The following is a 24,855-nucleotide window of genomic DNA, read 5'->3' on the forward strand; positions in this document are numbered from 1 at the left end:
CTTCTTACCTCACTCCTCCCTTGAACAGGATTAATGCTGCAATCCTATCTTCAGATTGCACCAGCTGGATGAGGATAATGTCACTACACTATTGGAGGTTGGAGTTATGACAGCACAGTAACATCTTCACACCATTGTAACTTGAAATCAGTGCAACAGATATGTCAGGGGTGGGGAACAATTTTGCCGGGGGGGGGGTTCTATCGAGCACCCAGCCAGCCCTTCCAGGGCCAGTGGACATCAGGGAGCATGGCCAAACTCCTGGCGTCATCCAGTTCCCAACTGAAGTCAAGTGCTGGCTGGATTTAAGAGTAAGCACTACTTATAGGGTTAAGCATAATGCATCCTAGTGCAGTTTGCCAGTCACACTGGTAGTGAGGAAACTGAAAAGGATCCCCACACATAATCAGTGTTCTGTTTATGCTTTGAAGTGACCCTGTTTATGAAGAGCAAAGAGGGCCATGTGTGACTGACTTGGTACAGCTCCCTCTAATGGCTGTCTTTGTGCTCAGAAAACCACAACTAAGCCCTACACTTAGAACAGAATCTAGTTATCTTAAGCAATACAATCTTTGGTTAAGGCTTACAGTTTATACATTGGAACCCTCAATGGAATGGTTGCTATGTCTTCCGCCATGGTTGTTTCCACGCCAGATATGGTGGCATCTATATCTTCTCCTAGGTGATCATAACATACACTGGTAACACCCCCTAACTGAGTAAGGCAGTGTCATGTTCCTTCGTCCTCCTCCTTCGCAATCAACACTCTCTAAGATACCAGGCTTCAGGCTCACTACTTTATTAGTTAACGACCAGGTTCCTTACAAATGTAAATTCTAGGAAACTCTCAGGCTACAAAGGAAACAGCTACTCCACACAATTACGAATACCAATGGAGGAGCCAAAGTGGAAGTTAGAGAAGTTGCCAGCAGTATGAACAAGAACTTCCTGGCCAGACTAGCTTAGGGGGGATGCCCCTCCCTTACAGTTGCTCCCTCCTACATAGGTTATCATGCATAGCCAACCTGGAGGAGCGTCTGAGCTTCGCTTCTAATCCCGTTTCGCTCTGCGACGGACCCTAGCATCCCTCAAGTCATACCCCTCACTCTCCTCCTCCCCCGAGACCTGGGTTCTCATGGAGGAGGAAAGAGGGGGCCTCCAGGCTGAGCCATCTGTGTGTCAAGGACTTGGGAAGAAGGCTTTGCCATATCTGAGCTCACTAGGGAGGGAACCTCCCCATGTTCTGGCTGTTCCCATTCCGAATCTGAGGTGCTAGCTATCTCCACACACTCAGATTCATTCCTGACAGGCAGTGTATCACTTACCCTCTATTGGTCCTCATTTGCCCATGACAGATACTATCCTGGAGAAAACTCCACCCTCTAGAGGTCTCCAATGGAGAATGGCTCCCTTACTTAAAGACAGGTGAGTTTTCAGTGCTTGCCAATGAAGACGGACACATGCAGACCTCAGGCTCTTTGGGGTGGAATAGAGGATGCCATAAATCATTTGAGAGTAACTCACAGCTATCATTTCCAGATCAAAAATAGGAAACATTCAAAACTAGGGAACTGCACTGTTTTAAAATGAGGGATTCCCACTGTACCATGTATAGCCTTCATGCCCTGGAATGAATGCCTATTCACATGAAAAAGCCAGATCCAACCATGTGGTGAACTCAACTCCCCATGCAGCCAATAAGCTGATTGTTTCATGACACAGCCAGATTGATTTTCATCCAAAAATGAGGTGGGTAGAAAAAATTACCTTTTCTTGGAGTGAGTGACAACCAAGCAGGCAATGCTGTGATACAATGGAAAAGCCATATGGCTCTGTAGCAGCCAACCACGAGCTTTGAACATATTATACATAATGGGTAATTTTTGGTTGTATGTGTTGGCCTTGGTATGTGTGGGTAGTCAAACGACACCTGGAATTACAGGCAAGCATGGTCTGGGAGAACAAAATGAAGCAGGACATAGGCTGATAGAATTTTGCCAAGACAACTCACTGTACATAACAAACACTCTCTTCCAACAACTTAAGAGATGACTTTATACATGGACTTCACCAGACGGTCGACACCGAAATCAGATTGACTACATCCTTTGTAGCCAAAGGTGGCGGACATCTATGCAGTCGGTAAAAACAAGACCTGGAGCTGATTGTAGTTCAGATCACGAACTTCTTATTGCACAATTTAGAATCAGACTAAAGAGAATAGGGAAGACCCACAGATCAGTTAGATATGAGCTCACTAATATTCCTCATGAATAGGCAGTGGAGGTGAAGAATAGATTTAAGGGACTAGATTTAGTAGATAGGGTCCCAGAAGAACTATGGACAGAAGTTTGCAACATTGTTCAGGAGGCGGCAACAAAAAACGTCCCAAAGAAAAAGAAAACCAAGAAGGCAAGATGGCTGTCTGCTGAGACACTGGAAGCAGCCCAAGAAAGAAGGAAAGCAAAAGGCAACAGTGATAGGGGGAGATATGCCCAATTAAATGCAAAATTCCAGAGGTTAGCCAGAAGAGATAAGGAATTATTTTTAAACAAGCAATGCGCAGAAGCGGAAGAAGATAATAGAATAGGAAGGACAAGAGACCTCTTCCAGAAAATTAGAAACATCGGAGGTAAATTCCAGGCAAAAATGGGTATGATCAAAAACAAAGATGGCAAGGACCTAACAGAAGCAGAAGAGATCAAGAAAAGGTGGCAAGAATATACGGAAGATCTGTATAGGAAGGATAATAATATCGGGGATAGATTTGACGGTGTGGTCAGTGAGCTAGAGCCAGACATCCTGAAGAGGGAGGTTGAATGGGCCTTAAAAAGCATTGCTAATAACAAGGCAGCAGGAGATGATGGTATCTCAGCTGAACTGTTTAAAATCTTGCAAGATGATGCTGTCAAGGTGATGCATGCCATATGCCAGCAAATTTGGAAAACACAAGAATGGCCAACAGATTGGAAAAGATCAACTTATATCCCCATACCAAAAAAGGGAAGCACCAAAGAATGTTCCAACTATTGAACAATGGCACTTATTTCACATGCCAGTAAGGTAATGCTCAAGATCTTGCAAGGTAGACTCCAGCAATTCATGGAACGAGAATTGCCAGATGTACAAGCTGGGTTTCGAAAAGGCAGAGGAACTAGAGACCAAATTGCCAATATCCGCTGGATAATGGAGAAAGCCAGGGAGTTTCAGAAAAACATATATTTCTGTTTTATCGACTATTCTAAAGCCTTTGACTGTGTGGATCATAACAAATTGTGGCAAGTTCTTGGTGGTATGAGGATACCAAGTCATCTTGTCTGCCTCCTGAGAAATCTGTATAACGACCAAGTAGCAACGGTAAGAACAGACCACAGTACAACGGACTGGTTTAAGATTGGGAAAGGAGTATGGCAGGGTTGTATACTCTCACCCTACCTATTCAACCTGTATGCAGAACACATCATGCAATGTGCTGGGCTTGATGAAGCCAAGGCTGGAGTTAAAATTGCTGGAAGAAACATTAACAATCTCTGATATGCAGATGATACCACTTTGATGGCTGAAAGCGAGGAGGAGCTGAGAAACCTTATGATGAAGGTGAAAGAAGAAAGTGAAAAAGCTGGATTGCAGTTAAACCTCAAAAAACCCAAGATTATGGCAACCAGCTTGATTGATAACTGGCAAATACAGGGAGAAAACATGGAGGTAGTGACAGACTTTGTCTTTCTAGGCGCAAAGATTACTGCAGATGCTGACTGCAGCCAGGAAATCAGAAGGCGTTTACTTCTTGAGAGGACAGCAATGACAAATCTTGATAAAATAGTTAAGAACAGAGACATCACACTGACAACAAAGGTCTGCATAGTTCAAGCAATGCTATTCCCCATAGTAACCTATGGCTGCAAGAGCTGGACCATAAGGAAGGCTGAGCGAAGGAAGATAGATGCTTTTGAACTGTGGTGCTGGAGGAAAATTCAGAGAGTGCCTTGGACTGCATGAAGATCAAACCAGTCCATACTCCAGGAAATAAAGCCAGACTGCTCGCTTGAGGGAATGATATGAAAGGCAAAACTGAAGTACTTTGGCACATAAGGAGAAGACAGGATACCCTGGAGAAGATGCTGATGCTAGGGAAAGTGGAAGGCAAAAGGAAGAGGGGCCAACCAAGGGCAAGGTGGATGGATGATATTCTGGAGGTGACGGACTTGACCTTGGGGGAGCTGGGGGTGGCAAAGGCCGACAGGAAGCTCTGGCGTGGGCTGGTCCATGAAGTCATGAAGAGTTGGAAGTGACTGACTGAATAAACGACAACGTTGGTCTTAAGGGGCAAGCCCTTGGAATAATAAAATATCCAAAGCTCTGATCCAGCTCTGCATACCCAAGGGTTATTAGATCCCAGCATGGCAGGAGCTGTGAGTAGCCACAAGCTAACCTCTTTCCATTCCATAAGCTGGGGACATTTCTCCACCAGGCTCATTCAGAAATGGGCCAGACTGCTGCCATGGTAAACACAAAATGTTTGCCAGCTCATGCAGAGCAATCTGTGATTAGTTTCCATTAGTTGAGATGCTCTCCAGGGAAAATTCTATCAGCAACTGTTTGACCATGCTGCAGGGAGCAAAAGCCCTTGAATGGTTGGCCATTGGCAGAAATGGAAGATTTCACTTGCCTGAAGAATTTAAAAACAACGAAAAGAGGGTAAAAATGGCAAAAGACTGGAGTTTTCTCTGTCATGATTAGGCAAGTCTCAGTTAGACCTCTGTTTTACAGGAAAGGTTGGAACAACTGGGACCTTTTTATTTAGGGGGGGAAGAGGGGGCACATGCTAAAAGGTTTATAAAATTATGTATGGTGTGGAGAAAGTGACATTTTCAGGGAGCCATTTTCTCCTTCTTTCTTGAAACTGGGTGTGCTTAGAACCTATGGTCTTCCAGTGAAGTTGATTTGTAGGAGATTCAGGACAGATACAAGGAAATACTCCTTCACACAGCACTTAATTAAGCTACAGAATTTGCTACCACAAGACGTAGTGATGGGTGCCAACTTGGACGCCTTTAAAAGGGGATTAGACAAATTCATGGGGGATAAAGCTCTCACTGGCTACTAGACATGATGGCTGTTTATTGCCTCCAGTATCGGATGCAGTATGACTCTGAACACCGGTGGCTGGGGAATATGACTGGGAGGGTACTACTGCGCTAATGTCCTGCTTGCGAGCTTCCCATAGGCATCTGGTTTTGGAAACAGGATCCTAGACCAGATAATAGGTATTTGATCTGATCCAGCATAGTTCTTCTTGTGTTCTTACAGTGGAAACTGTAAGCATGACCACCTCTACAAGCTGCTCAATGCAACAAGGTATTCATTTGCAATGGCTTGCCATGAAGATCTGGTCAAATTTGCCATACCACTACAACTCCTTATATATGTGTGTGGTGGTGATGACTTAAAGTAAATGAAAATTATGGTTTATGGTGGTAATGAAAATAGTTGGATTTGCAAGGCCAGCTAGTACTGCACATGAATGTCTTGCCACATGGAACAGCAGCCTTGCATGGTTGCATTTAAGGCAGCCAGAAAGCTACGACTTGTTTGTGTGAATTAGTCCTAAGACAGCTACTGTTTAAAACAGTATTTTAATCTGGATTTAGGACTGAAGCTTTACAGCACAATCCTGGGGGCGTTTATTCAGAATGGGCCCCGCTGAGGTCAGTGGGGCTTACTCCCCAGTAAGTATGCATAGGTTTGCACCCTTAATTGCCCATGCTAATAAGGGAGAGGGATCCTCTGCCTTGGACTGCTACAAAGACGAGAATGTCAGTTAGCATTGCTTTCCCCTCAACTACAGTGCTGTGTTGTAAGAAATTGCACCCATCCAGTTTCTGCCTGTTATGCAGCAATCAGTGGCACTCCAGCCTTATCCTGTACTGAACCTCAGCAGCCTCAGTTTGTGAGGATTCGTCAGTTGCCTGAACAGGGCACTAGGCCTATGAAAAACTGTTAAAATGCCAAATGACCTGAAAGATTAGACCCAAGAAACTGCCTACTTGGTTTCTTATGGTTATGATGACTCTGGCAAATTTTGCTTTGCATCAGTTCCCCGTCTCACAAATGCAAACTGACAACACAGTGAGGCAGAACCTTTCATTATTCAGCAGCCGCATCCTTTGGAGTACAAGTACATATAATGCAGCTTTAGAAAGTATCTGCAGAATAACTGGCGAACATTCAGGAGTGCTATTTACATACAGTTACTTCACCTGCAATGCTATACTATATACCCACTATGCTATACCCACTTATCTGGGCGCAAACCCCATTTACTTACTTCTGAGTAGACCTGTATGGGATAGAGTCACAATCATTTCATGTGCATTCCTGGTGCCCTGCGTCCCCAGCAACACTCCCTGGGTTACGAGTTATTCCCTCAGTCTCACCTCTTCAGCTTTGGTTCCTCTTATTAATTCATGCATTCCAGAGTTGGCTTCAGGACTGAGGGGGCCCTCGGCAAACTAACCTTTGGTGGGCCCCATCCATCAGGAATCTCCCTCCTAAATGGATGAGCCTTGGTGAGTTTACCTGGAGGCAGTGGGCAGGAGCAGCACTCGGATTACTGCTGGGCACCACTATTTTAATTCCCCCCACTCCCAGTGTAGCATTACTCTGGTGCATTGTGGGAAATGCAAATGGTGGCTCCCAGACCCAGCCTGGTATTGATCAAACCACAGGAGAGAACATTGTTGGAGGGCGGGGGGTAGGGTAGGCATGATGAAGAGCTGCCCAGTGGCATTGTGAGGTGATGCTAGGCCCTTTTAATTTATATTCATTCACACAGCATACAGCCTGCTTTCCCGCAAAGCAGTACACAATAACAATTTTTAAAAACAGCACTATTGTGCACATTTTCCTTCAAACAACTGATACCTATGTAGAAATGTGTCCCATGCCAACTAGTTCCTGGGACGCTTCCAGACACAGGCTTTTATGTGCGAACAGCCTGCCTCATTCACACAATTTTACAGGGGGTCCAGATGATGTTGTCTTCCATTTGCAGCTCTCCTGTGTTTTCTCACCACTCCTTTCATCTTTTTGTCTTAACAGAAAAAAATCTGTTAAGGAAGAAAAAATGGAATAGCTGCACAATGTCTATTGATTGTTAGTGCTAGCAGCCCTCCATCTGGAAACACTCCCAGTGTCAATGAAATCATAGTGCGAATGCCATTTTCCAATTATCATATTATATCTTTTATATACTATACTCTGATTATAGCTATTCTCTGATTATAGTATCACAGATAGATAGTCAGTACTGTATTATGTTTTTCACATGTTCTGGGGATATTTTGATTTTAAAATGATATGCCCCACGTTTGCATCTCAAGTCCAATAAGAAAAAATGCATGTGCAAAAGAGCAGCTGCCCATGCTGTTAGTTTAGCCCCCATTCTGCTCTAGCCATTCACAACTAATGGCTGTCAGTGGGAAGGCATGACCTCATCTGCCTCCAAAGATGCACGCAGCCATTTCAGTGCGGCCCAGATGAATGCACTGTGAATACTAATGTGCATCTATCTATGCACTTCTGAATAATTTGCATGTCTATGAACCTTCTTCCATAAGCAGATCTCCTGGGTTCAGTCCTCCCTCACCTATTCTTCCCTGGTCCCCACAAAAGGATAATCCATGGTATTTAATCTGACTGAGGCAGCTTGTGGATCAAGCATCCAACCCAGAGAAACACAGGATTACCCCCCTTCTTTGCATGTGTGTTTTTCCAGGGTTGCACATTAGAGAGAGAGAGACCTATCATCTTGTTTCTTCAGTCTCTGCTTACTCTGTGAATTTCATATGACAAAAGAGAGGTGGAAACTGAAGGTGGAGGTTCCAGGCAGAACATTGGCAAAGAGCTTCTCCACATGGGACTTTTATCCTGCTATTGAGATTGGTTACTTACAGAAGTTTGCGGGTCCTTTTTACATGACGTCATCAACTTCCAGGGTGTCTCCCGTACTAAATGAATTTCATCCCATTTTTTTAAAAAAGATCAGAGATAATGGATTATCAAATTACAGTGTGTTGAGCTCTCTTGTGAAAAGAGGAAATCCCACAATAAGAGGCACTAGACCACAGTGCCATCTAGTAGCTGTATAATGAAACATATAGTACAGTGCAGATAAGGGGGGTGGGAAGGGAAGCACATGTCAAGGGAGACTGTCATGATCTTGCATTTAAAACAGAAGCAGAAAGCTTCTGTAAAGTTGCAGGATTTTAGCCTGGTGCAGAAATGCTTGAAGAAGAGAGGAAAATTTAAATAAGTTACCAAATGGATGTTATCTTCTTAGTGTTACTCTATTCTCCCCTGTAATTGATTTCCTCTATGAACAGGCCATAAAGTAGCTGAAAATAACATTTGGTCATCAGACACATCATTCATCTGTGGCATATTTGACAACTGCAAATATTCCAGCTTTCTGTGTTCATTGACTTTATTAGCAAAGACAAAGCACAAAAATACACAGACCCTTCTCTGAAGAAACTGACACTTGCTATTTTTTCTGTTATGGATCAAAAATAAATCAATTTCATTCCAGTTTAGCTATCAACACATAGGAAATCACTGAGGCTGAAAAAAAGGATTGCTCCTGGGGACATGGAAGGCACACGGAGAGTCTCAAAAGGAAGGCTGTAAAGTAACCTGGTGTGACAAGAGGGATGTTTTCTAGGGAATATTACCCTTCAATGGAAGGCAAAATGAGAAGCCTTTGGGGGCTATTTAATGTTTTCCTCATCAATTACCAGGAGTCCACTGCCTGGGATTGGGAGCCTCAGTGAGTGATTTATGTTGCAGATTAGAACTGTCAGTCTCAACCTTGAGGAAGAAGAAGGGCTGCTTTCAAAGTTCAGATCAATACATCAGCATCCAGAAAGATCTCCTTCTGTCAAAAGTGGGAATGAAAGGCTGCCAGGCACCTTCAGATCCCACAATGTTTGTTGAACGTTCTGATCTGAGTTGCTTAAAGGACTTGTGCTGCAAGGTGCTGGAGCCCCGTGCTTGGCACAGGCCTCGGAGAGGCTGCATACCTGCCTCTTCCTCTGAAAGAAGTAGGACTTGGACAGCTCTCAGGATGTTGCTTTCACAGGCATGGGCATGGGCATTGCACTGGTACTTGGCAGGGAAGGCATGCAGCACACAAACGGACCAGACGATGGTGAATCATGTCAGCTTGCAAGAAGTAGAGAAGGGGGTGGGTGTGCATGCCCCATTTTACCTTGTTCTTTTGTCACCACCTAAACTACACTCCAGAGTATCTTCATAGCCATAAACTGGCTGCTGAGGCATACTGATGGGGCTGGCGATTGTGGGGAAAGAGGGCGCAAGAGGTTGAGGGCAGAAGGTCCTGAGGCAATGCAGTGGGGGCTGGGGGAGGTGGTTAGCTGCAAGAATGCACTGCTAGCTTGAAAGCATCATTTGTTCAGCACAGCACCAGGCAGCTGATGGGATATGTCATTGGTGCAGACAACTGTCCTAAGGCTACTGAGGTGTTGTCTTCCTTCCCTTCAGAGAGAGGCATTAGTTGCCTCCACCCACACACCTACTGCTTTCTCCTCCCTCATAATCTTCTCTCTCAGGTAGGGGCTCTTTCCTCACCTCCTTCATCTTGGTAGAGTTGCTGGTATTATTCAGTTCTTCACAGAAGCAGAATTAGGTGATTTACAGCAAGCATACAGTGGCCTGGGATTGTGGCCTGGACTGTGGCAAAAACGCCCTAGGCTTCCCCTGCCTGTGAAAAGAAACTGCAATGGATTCAGACAGTACAACAATTTGACATGAATAGCTTTGGTGTCTCTGACTGTATGCAGAGGCTGTCATTACCCACATTTTAATGCAGAGCCATTAACTGCTACTGCTAAGCAATGTCTAAACATGAGGGAGGAGAAAGGATATAGGGAGCAACTAAATAGGTTACGTTTAAAACAAAAAAACAAGGCTAATGAAAAGGAGAGGGTACTTTGTCGTCGTCGTTACAAGGGCCAGAATGTAACCTGGTGCACTGCTTTATATCGCCCCACTTGGATAGCAGAGATCAGCTCCCCCTGTAGAGATATTAAAGATCTCTGAAAGCAACAGAGTGAGCCTGTGTGCCCAGCTTCTAGAAAGTTTCCTTTGGAAGTGACGTGTGGCATTGGAAATAACTGTGCTGTGCTCGTCTTGGCATTCTGGGTGGATCTGCAGCAGGCAACTCTGAGTGACGGCATCGCTCCCTCCTTCCCCCTCCACCTCTTTCCCTCCCTCCCTTGATATTGTTATTCTGTCTATCCTTCAGCTGCACCCAGAGAGAATTCGTATTGTTATCTCTGGAAAACCAAGAGCCCTATTAATCTTTTATTCCCCTAATGGAGGTTCCCAGAAGACAGATGTGAGCCCAACGTCATCCATAGGGCTGCACAACAGCCATCCCCCTTTCCCTGACCGGCTCCTAGCCAGCATGTCTCCATTAGCAAAATTACCTCATTAAACCCAAGAGGAGGCAGAAAGATCTGCTACCCTTTTTAGCGTGCTTAATTGCTATCAGCCCTTTTTGCTATTAGTACTTGTGAACATAGCCTGCAAAAGTGCTGCAGTGGGGTCAGCCGTGCAATGAGCATGCAGAGGCAGCAGAGGGACGGGAAGAGCTGGACGTCAGACTAATTCAAGGGATGCCTTTCAAAAGAGAGGCTTTAAACAACTGCAGCTCTGTGAACTAGATTAGAAAGGGGTCAGACTGGATGGCCTTGGAGATACCGCCTGAGCTTGTAAATAATATTAATCTTTTTTTTTTCTCCATAAGGATCGTGACAGAATTCCAATTATGTTTTTTTCTGTTAAAAAGTATACTTGTACAATATGAGGGGGATTCTCAGTGGAACTAAAGCCGCTTGTGCAGCAAGTGTATAAGGTTTCTATGAGCCACTGCAGCAAGTAAATGTTTAAGATGGGGGCAAACTATTTATACCCCAGCTTTCTTTCATGGAACTCAAGGTGGCATACATAGGGTTCATAGAGGTCTCCCTTCTAGGCACCAGCCAAACCCAGACTTGTTTAGTTTCAGCAAGATTGCTATATCTGTGGGATTGTACTGACCTCCCAAAACCTGTGAGAAGAGAAATTGGAGGCACATTTCACTTTTTCTACAGGGGGAAGAGAGATTCTCCAGCAGTTTCTCAGAGGTGGGGCTCGCCAGTGGGAGTGGCACAGCTTCTGAATTAATGGAGGTGAAGGCAATCAGTGGCTACCAGTTCTGATGGCCCTGTACTACCTCCAGTATCAGAGGCAATGTGCCTATGTACACCAGTTGCTGAGGAACATGGGCGGGAGGGTGCTGTTGCACTCTTGTCCTACTTGTGGGTTCCCTGTGGGCAGCTGGTTGGCCACTGTGTGAACAGAATGCTGGACTAGATGGACCCTTGGTCTGAACCAGCAGGGCTGTTCTTATGTTCTTGTGTTGTTTTCCTAAGTGTTTTATTTTTCCTCTTGCTGCAGCAGATTGGCCACCATTCTGCATCCTCCACAAAGTGGCCTTCTTTTTCTGGAAGTGGGAGTGAGAAAAAGTAAAATCTCAGATGTTTCCTCAGAAAAATGGCTTCTGTTTTCAGCTCAGCTCTAAAACTAGACCCAGGATGTTGCCCACATGGAGCAGTGTGGTTGATTGGTCTACTGTGCTCTCCATAGCCAGCTTTGCCAAAAATGGGGTAGTAGTGCCATGTAAACCGGTGACATGATGGCACAGAACTGGCCAGCAGTGAGCTGGGAACGCATAGGTCCTGCAACGCATTCAAAAACCATTTGGGCCACCACAGAGCCAGCTACAAGACTACAGCCTTGTACAATCAATACATAGAAATCATCTGATACATGGGGTTGCACAGGACAGGCAGCATAGCAGGATGGATGTGATCTATTCTGGGATGAGAGGCAGATTCCAGAAGGGGTGCCGTATCCTTGCCTCCAATTTCCATCTCTGTGTGCCATTTTAAAAGTGTGTGTGTGGGGGTCCAGTTGAGAACAGGAATTGTTATTTTTTTCCCTTTTTATGCAAAACAAATTGGGCCTTCCCTCAGCCCATCTGCCACACACAGAATAACAAGCTACATCACCACATGCTAAGCCTATGCACCTTTATACCTAAGAAGTGTGAGATCGAGATTTGAATAATCAGAGATGTCAGGAGGCCTTTTACTTAAAAGATATAGGAATATTCCTTTTATTGTCTAGAGCATCACACCTTTATAGAATATATTGGCTGCCTTTATCCCAGATCAGACATCACAGATCCAAAGAGCACAGTTTTGATGTGGCAACCCTAGATGCAATCTTCTGACACAGACACAGCATTTGCAGGATCATGCAAGTTACAACTGGTGAAAGTTGAATATACTTGTTCTGAGAGCAGGTTAATAGGTTCAAATAAGAAGCATGAGTGACCCAAGCTACTTTCTTGTCCAATTACAGTGAAAAAGTATGGGCAGTGGGACTTGGAGAGCTCACCCAGAGAGCAACCTGTGAACCCCAGGGGTCATCACAGTGAGCCCCACTTCTCATGTTTTGTCAGAAATGGAAGATGAACAAATCCGTCACCCTTCATCTTTTCCTGCTTTGTTGAACACATGACCCCACTCACTCTTAGTCTCCAGTGAATTCTATTTTTCACAAATCCTGTTCTCAGTAACAACTTGAGAAACTGAAGCACCACAGGCCAAAAAAACAAAACAAAAAATGTAGTTCAGATCTAACTGACACTGCAGTCAGCAGGATAATCTTGATCTTCTGGGATTCAACCTATTTGGTCCTTAACAGGGAGTGATGCAGTGCAGGGGGAAAAAATGAATATTTGGGTGCATAGTTAGCTTATCTGAACAGAGGCTCCTTAGTGCTGAATACTTTCTAACCGTATCTTCTTTACCTTTTCTCAGTGGCTTTATATATAAGTGTACATATATTTAGTCAGCAACTGTCTCCAAGATAACATCTGAAATGTGCTAAGGTATCTGGCTCACCAGCACTGAAATATTTCCCCTTGGGCAATTTAATCCTGTCTGGAGCCAAGAAATTGGTGTATTAAAAACAGAGCCCAAGACTCTGCAGTCAGATAATACAATCAGTGGCAATGATTCAGCCCAAGTGGGTGCACTTGCTTAGCTACAGCTTGTCTGCAAACTTATGCAGATACAAGATAAGGAATAGTAACAGCTGCCTTCCTCATATCCTATCTTGCATTTCAGCTAGTAAGAAAGTTTGCTTCTGGCTTACCTGAACATTTTCCTGTTTGTAAGAATGCTGCATGTAATTCTTCCATCTTATTTTGCATCAACGTTTGCACTCAGCAGGTAGCTTAGCACAGGCTGATATTGCCCAATAACTGGCCTGAACAACTGAGAGGGCCCATGGGAGGTGTCTCTGCCATTTTTTCTTCTATAAGGAGCTGTGGAGGGATAGCTGCAATGTCTGAGGGGAAAGGGTTAGAAGAACCCCTTCTCCTCCAACCCACAGTCTCCCACCACTGCTTTAAGAAGAAAATTACACTGGGAGATTCAGTCATGGGTCTCCCACATAACAGGTCGTTTGGCAATATCCAGTACTCTTTGTCCTTCATCATCCGTGTCATGTTTAGAAGGTGCAGCGCTGTGGTTTGTAGAACCAGGGAGATTGTACAGTTTATATGGCTGGGTTTCCCCTGTCTATGTGGGTGCTCTGAGGAGAAAGTCAGCAACCTCTCCCTGTGGTTCTTCTGAAGGCATCATGCTACAATATAGTGCTGCCTGGAGGCGAGGCAGCTGGCAGCCTGATGTGCCCAGTCTCCTCATGTTGCCTGGTAACTAGGGAAGGAAGCCACTTAGGATGGGGATGAAGATTCACCTTTTCAGGTAGGAAAAGGTCCTTTGTGAACCACCCAGAGAGCTTCGGCTATTGGGCGGTATAGAAATGAAATAAATAAATAAATAAATAAATAAATAAATAATTGACAGTATACAAAGGGAGACAAATCAAGCTAGACTCTGCAGTTATTAGGAAGCCAATGCAGAGAGATGAACACTGTGGGGGTAAGGTTCATAATGAACTTGGTTGATAAATAAATGGTTTACTAGGTTCTCTGCCAGAGCTAACACTGCAACTTTGAGCTGGTGTATATGTGATGACTACCACATGGAAACAGCTTTAAAATGCTCCACCTGGTGGCTGCAACTTTCAGTCTGAATTTGGAAGCATATCAGAGACAAAAGGGGGCATGAAATCATTCACACCTTTCAATTTTCTTTGCTGCTGCCCCCTGTGTTTCATAGTGGCGGCAGGGATGCTCTTGGTCATTGACAGCTGCCTAGACTAGAGCAGGGGCGAGCAGAAAGTAAATCTCCGGGGGCGGGGTAGACTTCAGCTCCCAGCATTCCTGACCATTGGCTATGGTGACAGGAGTGTCTGGGAGCGAAGTCCAAAACATCTGGAGATCTGCTTTCTGCCTACCCTGGGACTAGCGGATCACTGTTGCCACCGCCACCACAACCTCATCCCAGAAGGTAAGTTTGCCTGCACCCTGAAATTTTCCCTCACACCTCCAGAAAATGGCAAAAACACTCCCCCGCACACACATTTCACTGCTCACAAATGGGTAGGCAAAAGTGGGGGGGCATTTTGGATCAGTGCTCTGGTGAGCCATTTTCTTGCCCACTGTACATACAGATCAAGTGATTTTTTAATCCATACTACCACAAACGGCAGAAACAAAATGGAGGATTAGTTGGAGAAAACAACATCATCCATGTGGTGAGCCACAGCTTCCTAACAGTTTGCCATGTGTAGCCATTTGATTTCAAGCAGCTTCTGTGTGGTGCCCATGACTTGTCAACCTCTGGGACTTCGTCCCTAAAAATAACTAGTGTCCACAATCACATTATAGCCTTATTAACATGTTATTAACATGGGCACTCACATGCTGAAGAAGCAGGAATCAGTTGCTGGCCCTGCCCCTGACATTGCCTGCCTACTGCCTAGGCTAGCCCCACCCACCCCGAACATCCACCTATTGAGCCTGGACATCTAAAAGGAAATCCCTATGCATGAGCAGCTGCACACACACTGGGGGGAGGTCCACACTCAAGGGATTGATATTGGGAGTGGGGCTAGCCTGTGTATGCAGAATCAGGGGAAGGGCAGTGGCACAATCCTGCTCCTCTTCAGCACATGAGTGCTCTACGCACGTGCAACGTATGTATAGGGTTAGTCATAGTCTGCCCTGTGGGTTATGGAAGCCCAAGATCTCTTTAGTTGACAAGCTCTGTGCCATGGTTTGCTTATGCTTTTGAATGTGCTTCTTACTTTGCTGAATATCCAGTTCGTGGCCTCAGCACAACGGGTATTGTTATTCATTAACATGTTTCTCTTGTGACTTAAATTTTAAGAGAGTAACATGAAAGACACTTCCACTTTGTTAAGCATTTTCTTATCCTTAATCATGCAGAGATTTCCCACGAATAATGTGAGCTGTAATTATTACCTGCAAGTCCGCAGAGCCTTGGTGAGCTGTTCCTAAAAGGGAATTTTCTTTTTTCATTGAATTTCAGACGACCAAGAGCAAAATTATAACCACCTGATATTAAGCCCTGCAAACCAGACACCTTCGCATGGTAAGACAATAAACAAGAGAAGATCAAAGTTACTGAGGCTGTAACTTTCCTCTTTCTGTCAGTAATCCTTTTAGTGGTATAGAACCAAACCAATATGAATAGAACATTTCATGAAAATGTCTCTTGCAGGAGAAATATTTATTCCATTGATAGTATTGTATGTTAGGTCATATTGCAAACAATGGTCAAACTTAAATATGGCCACATCTCTCATATGCAGCAAACAGCATTGCTCTGTGTTTCCATATGTCTAGAAGCAGTGTATGCCTCCCTCTCCCTCAGCTTAGGTCACAGGTTACCTGGATTTGTAGGTCACAGGTTACCTGGATTTGTAGAGTCTTGGGCATCAACAGATGTACAGTGAGAGGAGAACCTGCTTGCCTAGATAACACAGAGTTTTGTCTTAAAGCCATATGATCTGCACATGTCAGTGCTCTGCTGATGCTTCAATGCCCATTGTCAGTTGAGTTATTTTCCTGTACTGCTGTTGCCAAAATTTAGTCAAAGGCAGATTCAAAGTTCATAACTGGCTGCTTTGGGATACAGAGCCTGCAAGTGGGCAGACAGCCTATTTAGGCACTCCTGCTTCCTTACAATATTCCGTTTGTGGTATACTGGTACACACATAGATACAGTACATGCCAGTAGTGTGGGCTAGTTTGTAAACATTCACCATCCCTTCGCTTTCTGGGACCCTCCTGTGCCTGCTTTCTGGCTCCAGAATGCCACGTCACCAGGTGACAATTGTGACCAGCATTGTGAGTTGACTTCTTATAAAATGAGGTTCTCTGAGATTTCACCTTTTCATTGAATCCCATCATCCTAACTTAAGACCTCAAAACTCCGATTTCCCTTTTATATTCCTTGAAACTTTGTATTTTCTTATCTCTCGTGTTTCCTGAACAATCCAAGGCTGCTTCTCTACTTGACCTCTCTCACCACCTGTGCATTGGAGACTTTTGTCCTTCCATGTCCATTGGGCTACTCCAGCTCATTGCTCTCAAGCTTCTACAGGCAGGAAGGTGCTCTTGGCTATTCCTCACAGTCATCATCGTCATTGTCGTCATTATCATCATCAATTATTATTAAAATGAAATCATTCACAAAATCAAGCACAAATCCTCAGACTTTCCTATTGGCTCCTACTTGGTTGTCCTTCAGGTCAGAATTATAGCCTGCATTCTCTGCAAAAATCCATGCCCTTGGTTTATCTGTTGCCTACACCTAGTCCTCCTTCTTGCTTCATTTGTTTGCGCTTCCTCTGTCCTTTTGCCACCTTCTCCTTGGAGCCACAAACACCATTACTGTCTTTGCATTGTTTCTGTCTGCAGTAGCCCTAACATGCAGTTGTGAGTGTTTCAGCTTTGTGCAAATACTATATGAAGATGAATGTGTGTGTGTGTGTGTGTGTGTCTTTTTTTCTGTCAGTGCATGGTATCTCCATGTTTTTCTTTCCCTGGGCTGGCATTTATTAACTAACTATATAGCTACATCATCCCCAGTGAAGAACTCCAGGATAACTTTAGTTGAAATGGTGTTGCGTTTTAAACTGGTGCCTCCATAGCACAATGGCTTGGGAGGACACACAGCCTTGAAAAGGTTATTTTGGCACTTTGCTAAATTATCTGTTTTATTGCTAAGCATTGGCATAGTCATTCCACAACTAAAATAACAGGTAGTTTTCACTAACAGAGTAACTCCTGTTTTTGTCCTTTCCATCAACATCAACAAAAGAAGAAATGCCAGCTGCAGAATTGGTGGGGTATGTCTAGTAGCAAGGCCAAATATTTATACTCTTTGTGAAGTAAATTGGACATGTGGAAGGCTAAGGTTTAACACCATTTTTTAACAGTCAGGTTCAGAAAGGCACCTTCAGTTGTTACAGCTTTGGGGCAGCAAAGAAGATAGAGAGAGAAAGTAAACCAGGCCAAGGTTGGATCAGATATATTCCAGGTAGTTTTTGCAGCCAATAGCACACATGGTGAGGGATGAAGTTTCTGCTCGAAATTGAGTGACATGATGGCTTGGGCTGGGCTGTCCTGAGCTTGGCCACTTGCACAGTGGGCCAAGAAGTTTACACCTTCTTAGATTCAAGTTAAGCTGAGGCCCAGTTTTTTTTTCCAAGCTCATGCATTGTTTTGATATGTATTACACTTCTTACAAGCAGAGCTTAAACAAATTTGACAAAATTCCTGGTTTCCTAATCACACTTCAAATGTGAAACTTGACCTCAGGATTCAACATACAATTGTTTTAGTCTTCTTGGCTTTGATTATTTCGATATTGACAAATGTCAAAAATGAAACCTCTCAAACCGTCACCTGGCATGTACTAAATACCACAGCCAACCAGCTATATACTAGTGCCAAGACTAAATACCATTGTATATCAAGCACCAAGTGCACTCAAATATTAATACAATTGTATGCCAGATATCAAATACTGCCAAATATTAAATATCATTGCATGTCAGCTGTCAAATACTGTTAAATACCAACTGTCCACTAGGCTGAAGGCTGTTCAAAGGTTGAAGTAAAATATAATGAGATTCAAGGAGACCTTAGTCCAGTCACAGTCTCTCAGCCTAACCTAACTCACAGGGTTGTGTGAGAATAAAATGGTGGGAAGACAAGCAGACGTGCTGCCTTGAGCTCCTTGGAGGAAAAGCAGGATATAAATGTAATAAACAAATAACTATTCAACAGGTATCCAGATAACCAGAGAATATCTATTGAATATCCAAAGTTACCATTCACGGAGGAGAGTCAGGGGGAGCAAATCTGTTTCAGCATTAAAACAAAAGGAACTCCACTAGACACACAGGCCTGCAGTCTGAGGTCTGGAGACTGCTTCTGGAATAGTCTCTGTCCCCTGCACATGGCATAAGCACAACTGTCTGGCAGGGACTCTTAAGGAAGGAAACCCATCTTAAAAATGTTTTGAAGCTGTCATGGGAAGTGGTTTCTTTCTCATGAGGATCCTAGAACACAGTGGTAAATCTGATGAGGTGTTACCTGAATGAGCATGGGCTTAATAATATACACAACTCTGCTCAGGGCAACCACTTTTTAATTTCTTCCTCTGACAGTTTTATGGGTTGATTGTCAGACAGAGTGACAACAACCTGTTTGGGATTTGTAATTCTATCCATGAATTTCTTGAGTTTGAGTGTACATGTGTGCGTGCATGTCTGACTGTCTGAAGGAACTATGAGAGTGTCAACGTTTGGGAGGGGCATGACAGGCAGATTCAAGGCCTGTGTCAGCATCACTGAGGACTGGTTGAGGCTAGGGATGTTCGAAACTACTTACCTGTTTCATTTCGTACATCCGCGGTGGGGGGGAGGCACTCCATCCCTCCCCCCGAAATCCTCGATGGCCGGCTCCGCTCCGTGGCGACTCCGCAAAGCCACTGGCCGAGGCAGCCCGCAGGGATATCTGGCTGCTGCTGGGCTGCGCAGGGACACAAATGGTGGCCGCTGTAGCCACCGCCATTTGCGTCCCATTTTTTTGCCGTGATAGGCTATGTAAATATTTACATAGTCTATCATGGCAAAAAAAAAAAAAAGGGAACGCATTTGCGTCCCTGCGTTAGCCATGATAGGCTACGTAAGTATTTACGTAGCCTATCACGGCTAAAATGGTGAAGCGAATGGCAGCCGCAGACGTGGCCACCATTCGCAGAGCAGCGTGAACGGCAGCAGGTGAGTGCTCCATTTCACGCACTTTTTGCGGGGCAGGGGGGCTTCATTCCGCCATGGGTTTCGGGGGGCCGAATGCACTGGCATTTGGCCTCACCGAGATCCGTGGCGGAATTCTCTGCCATCCCTAGTTGAGGCCTACACCCCTCAGAAGAGAGCAGAATAGCCTAAGGAAGGAGAAGGGCCGATCTACATTGTGTCCGCTATCGCAATGAAGTCAGTAAACTGTCGCGTTAAATGCAATCGCATTAAAACGTAATTATTCACACTCACTCTGTTTCCCCATTCCAGTACTTCATCAAATGCACAAGCATGGTTCACACTGTAGCTCTGTGCTCTTTTCCTGCTTTTAAAGAAGGCGGCTCCCATTGGAGGGGCAGTAACTCTTGCTGTTTCTGCCAATTCCCCGCCCACCATCCCTCTCTTCTTCTATCCCTGTGTGTGTGTAGAGATGGTACGAGTATCCTGTTGGGGCTCGAAGCTTGGTGAGAAGTTGCCAGATCAGCCCTCCAAACTCCAGTTCCCTCGGCAAGAAGAGGAGAAGAAGGCAGCGCCTCTCGTCCTCCCCCCATCATTGCCACAGCGGCAGTGGCGCGGGAGAGGCTGGTCATTTTCTGTAATGGTCATTTCCTGGCCTTACGGAAAATGACCACCTTGTCCCTTGCCGCTGCTGCTGTAGCAGGTGGGGGTGGAGGGAAGAAGGACGTACTTATCTTCTTCTCCTCCCCCCACCAGCTGGAGGACAGGGCAAGAGGCTGGGAGGTGCCTGCCGAGGCACTTTTCCCCACACCAGCCCTTGACAGCTGGCACAAGGAAGAGGGGCGGCAGTGGCAGTGGCACCACAGCGCTCCCTCCCCGGCCTACTCTAGGGAAGGCCAGAGCGAGAGGCTGGGGGGTGTCTGCCAAGGCGCTTTTCCCCACGCCAGCCCTTGACAGCTGGCGTGAGGAAGAGGGGCGGTGGCGGCACCCCAGCACTCAGGTTTGGGGGGGTCTGCTTGCGTCTTCGAAGCTTCGAAGACTGCCCTGTTTTTGTCCGCAGCTTTATTAATGTTAGTCCGTGAATAGTGATGACTATCTGCCTGGATATGTGTGTGTGTCTTTCTGTTTGGGACAGCATACTGCGAGCATGGAGGAGACTGTGAAAAAATTTATAGTTGCCAGAGCTTGCCCAGGCAAGTGTGCAGAGAAATCGGGCTGGAAAAGCTACGATTCTTCAAAGATTCGAAGATAATTCCTTAATTTAAAAAAAAAAAAAAAGCCAAAGCAGAGGGAAGAAGGAGGTAAAAGTTAGTGTCATTTGAAGGGATAGAATAACCCCCTGCTCAATGCAGGAAGCCTGATTCCCAGATGGTCTCCCATCCAAGTACTAACCACGGCTGATCCTGCTGAGCTTCTGAGATCAGACAAGAGCAGGCACATCCAGCCCTTTGCTTGTTGGTGAAGTTGTTGGCAACTTCGAGTGCTGAGGAAGCTATGCTATCAGTAGCTGGAAGACTGCATGGGGGCGTTGAGAGCTGTGACTGGACAGGAGGGAAATACAAACACCGTATATAAACAGGCGTGGGAGGAGAATTCAACGCCCATGTATGGTAACGAAAGTGGGAAAGCAGAGCACATGAATGAAATCTACTATGAAATCATGGAATATCAGGGTGATGAAAGCGGTAACAGGGCAGGGGAAATCGCGGTTCCAAAACGAAACAGCAAGAGCGTCATGTGAAATGAGGGGAACGAAGACTCATCAGAAGCGTAAAGAAACGTGAGTGTAGATCCGGCCAAAGAGGGATGATCTAGAAAAGGGGCAGGTATGGATGTAAAGAGGATCAAGACCAGAGAAGAGATGGTGCCCATTCCACATACTCCCCACTCACCTATAAAGCTATAAACTTTCTTTAGTTTTAGCTTTTGTCTAGTCATTTGAGACAATGTAAGGTGTTTTGTCTCCTAATTCCCATCAATATATTTGAAAATACTGAATGAAAAAAGAACCCACACTAAAGGCAGCTGTGCACGTTACGTGGAGCTTAGCAAATGAGCATATGAAAACCACTGTTACTGCAGAAGAAATGTGTCCATCCCAACCTACGTCTACCAAGCACCCCAAATGCTAGAGCTCCTTGGCCCTGCTGTTCTTCCTCCTTGCTGTCACTGCCTGTTCAGCTGCCCTCCCTGAGAGTGTGAGCAGTGACAAAAGCAAGGGAAAGGAGCTGTATCCTCTACTCAACTTGCATGGTCCTTCTGGGCGATGATGTCATTGGGCCCAAAGGGAGAGCAGGATGAATGGGCAGAGATGACAGTGGCAAGGAGGAGAGGAATAGACTTGGAGAGAGGGTACTCTCTGAGGACTTCTTGCCCAAGGACTACCCCAAACCTGGAGCCAGCAGTGGGCAGACTACTGGCTGAAAGGAGTTACAATTGGGAAGGGGAGAGACAAGCTGGGGGTATGAGAGCTGGCCACAGCCACAGCCCTGGAGCAGAACCAGAATAGCTGGTGAAGGAAGTCCTTCCAAGAGGGCCTGCCTCCTGGCCCAAACAGTATGGAGGCTGAGAACAGTGTCTGAGAGAAGACTATCCGATTGAGCCCAGGGGGTTGCCTTCTCCAGCATCTGATTGGCTCTCCTGAAGCAGCCAACTTAAAGAAGGCAGACATTTGAAGTGTGGAAGCAGTGGTTTAAATACACATTTGAGCTCAGGAGTGAAAACATGTGTTCAGACCACTTCCACCATACTTAGAATGTCTGTCTATCTACACCCTCAGGATATTGGAGAAGAAAATACCCAACTTAGCTCCAAGGGCCCATCTCTTCTCCATCTCCATTCCTTTCTCCTTACCTAGAAAAGAATCCTTTCCTTCCTTCCTTCTCCCATATATATTTCTCCCGCTCTCTTTCCTCTCTCCACCCCACTGTCTGCCCTTCAGAGCCTGTACTTCACTTTCCATCAGAATAGAGCTGAAACAAAAAATCACAACATTTCAAAATCCACTGACTGTTCACAAATCCATCTCTCTCTCTCTCTCACACACACACACACACACACACCAATGGTTAACATTCAACATTCATGGATCGAATATTAGTATGGAGAATATTTGCTACTGAAATTCACAGAAGAGAATTTTGAAGATATTTTCTGAGGCAAATTTATTTCAGCTCTACATCAAAATGTTCTCTATCCGCACGGAAACAGGCTGAGATATAAATATTTAAATTGCAGACCTGTGCTTGCTCCTGATTGACTCCAGCTGGTCTGTTGTTCGTTTGTTTGCCATTCCCCCCCCCACACACACACACACACATCCGAGTATTTCACATTGGTTTTGAATTATTAGCATGCATTTTATCATGAGGGGGAAGGAGGGAGGGAACAGTACCCAGAGTGAAATCTTATTTATCTTATATCGCATACTTTTTCAAAGCTTTGGGGAAAACAATCAAGGATGTGGGTGGCCAACTTATGATCTGGAATTTGAGTGCTTTTCTTTATCAGTAACCAATCAGTTCCATGTCTTCATGACACACTCACAAAGGGCTGTGGAATTATTTGTTTGCAAATAATGCATGCATTTGATTTAGCCCTTCCTACAGGCTACAGAAGTTCTTGATGAGATTATTGTATTGGTCAATGTTTGCTGTAAGTGAGAAGTGAGGAATAATTGTACAAACATATTTGGACTAGGGTCCGTTATTATTTCAGACATGTGCCCACAATTCAAGGATGGCGGAGCAGATGAGTCATGCAGCGTGGGCTCACTCACAGATTACTGAACTTAGGCAAGCTTTTCTAACACAACAGTGCCAATTAGTATGCAGAGAGCACACTATCTGTTCAAATGAAAGCTTAGGGAAAATAGCCACATGAGCCAAAACTGAATGGGAAGCCAAGTAGAAATGGATTCTTTGGGACCTCTTTGTGAATGGCCTCCAAATACCGCTTTATTTCCAGAACTGCAAAGCACTCTCTGTATAGCTCCATAGCAAAATCTAGAATGTCTCAGATGGCCCTTTTAATCACATGAAGGAAATCCACAGCACAAGACTGTCTGTACCACTATTTGGGCACCGCTGTAAATAGTTCACAACTGTAAATAGTTCACAACTGTCAGCTCCATGCACAGCAGTCATCAAAGAGGCAAAGAAAGCAAAGACCATCTGGAAACAGAGCCCAAATTATTCACAAAAGTCATATTGCCCTGTTTAGAAATCAGAGATATATCCACAGCCATACTATTGGTGCAGCTGTGGTTGTTAGCAGAAGTGGCTGAATAAGGCAGACTGAATCCAGAAAGTGAAGGAAGGAATTGGCAAACTTTACTGAGTCATAAACAGCTAGAAGTATAAAACAACAGAGCAAACTAGGCCAGGCTTCTAAAAATAATAAAACCACTACTACTACAAAACATTCTGAACATGCTAATCTTTTTGTACATGAGAAACCCAGGCTAAAAGGAAATGTATGAGAACCATGTTCTAGAACTCCTGAATGGCTGGACAATTCCTACTAAAGTATAAACCAATCTGTCCACACCCATTCCAACAATACCGAACGTAGTTTAGACATTCGAAGTGAAGCCTTGCAGGGATAATGCGCCAGATACTGTGAAATTTGCATTGTGCTTCCTTTATATTAGTGTTGATTAACTAGGTTGTGAAAGAAGTCCAGATAGAACACCAGTCTAAAAACTCACCTAAATCATTTTCTCATGCTTGTGCATAAGGTGGGGTTTCATCCAAAATGATTTGTTCTGCACTGTTTTTAGAAGGACATGTATTTATTAAATAAATAAATACACACACTCACATGCAGAGAGAGAGAGAGAGTGACTGTTAAATAGAGGCCATCTTTTTAGTCAAATATTCTTTTAAATCAGTTGATCTAACTGGTTAATCAAATAAAGACTGAAGCCCAACTTATTTCCAGGCACATACCTCCTATTATGATCTAGCCTGCAAGCCTCTATGCAACAAGCAAATGTGGTATGCTTTGCCATCTTGTTTCATAAATAGTCCCCTTCATGGATCACTGCCTTGTTGTGGCGAAGGGGCTTGCGTAACTCAGTGAAGCCATAAGCTATGCCGTGCAGGGCCACCCAAGACGGACAGGTCATGGCAGAGAGTTCTGACAAAATGTGGTCCACTGGAGAAGGAAATGGCAACCCACTCCAGTATTCTTGCCAAGAAAACCCCATGGAACGTATCACAAGGCTAAAAGAGATGACGCCGGAAGATGAGCCCCTCAGGTCGGAAGGTGTCCAATATGCTACTGGGGAAGAGCAGAGGGTATTTCCAAGTAGCGCCAGAAAGAGTGAAGCGGCTGGGCCAAACCCGAAAGGACACTCAGCTGTGGATGTGTCTGGTGGTGAAAAGAAAATCCGATGCTGTAAAGAACAATATTGTTTAGGAACCTGGAATGTCAGATCAATGAATCAAGGTAAGCTGGAGGTGGTCAAACATGAGATGGCAAGATTGAACATCATATGAAGTCACTGTGGACCCTCAA

The 24,855-nt window shown here is 44.8% G+C and overlaps 1 protein-coding gene across 1 annotated transcript in view; it reads left to right on the plus strand.

Moving 5' to 3' along the window:
* The window catches only part of SHISA6 (shisa family member 6), a 366,376-nt gene that overhangs the window by 314,608 nt on the left and 26,913 nt on the right, over positions 1 to 24,855 (plus strand). The window contains exon 5 of the mRNA XM_084838392.1: positions 15,594 to 15,656. Within this exon, the coding sequence (XP_084694518.1) occupies positions 15,594 to 15,656 (63 nt within the window). The remainder of the gene's footprint in view (positions 1 to 15,593; positions 15,657 to 24,855) is intronic.

The sequence above is a fragment of the Heloderma suspectum genome, chromosome 2, assembly GCF_057233095.1.
Source record: "Heloderma suspectum isolate Gila_16-S chromosome 2, 16-S_ref, whole genome shotgun sequence".
Lineage (NCBI taxonomy): Eukaryota > Metazoa > Chordata > Lepidosauria > Squamata > Helodermatidae > Heloderma > Heloderma suspectum.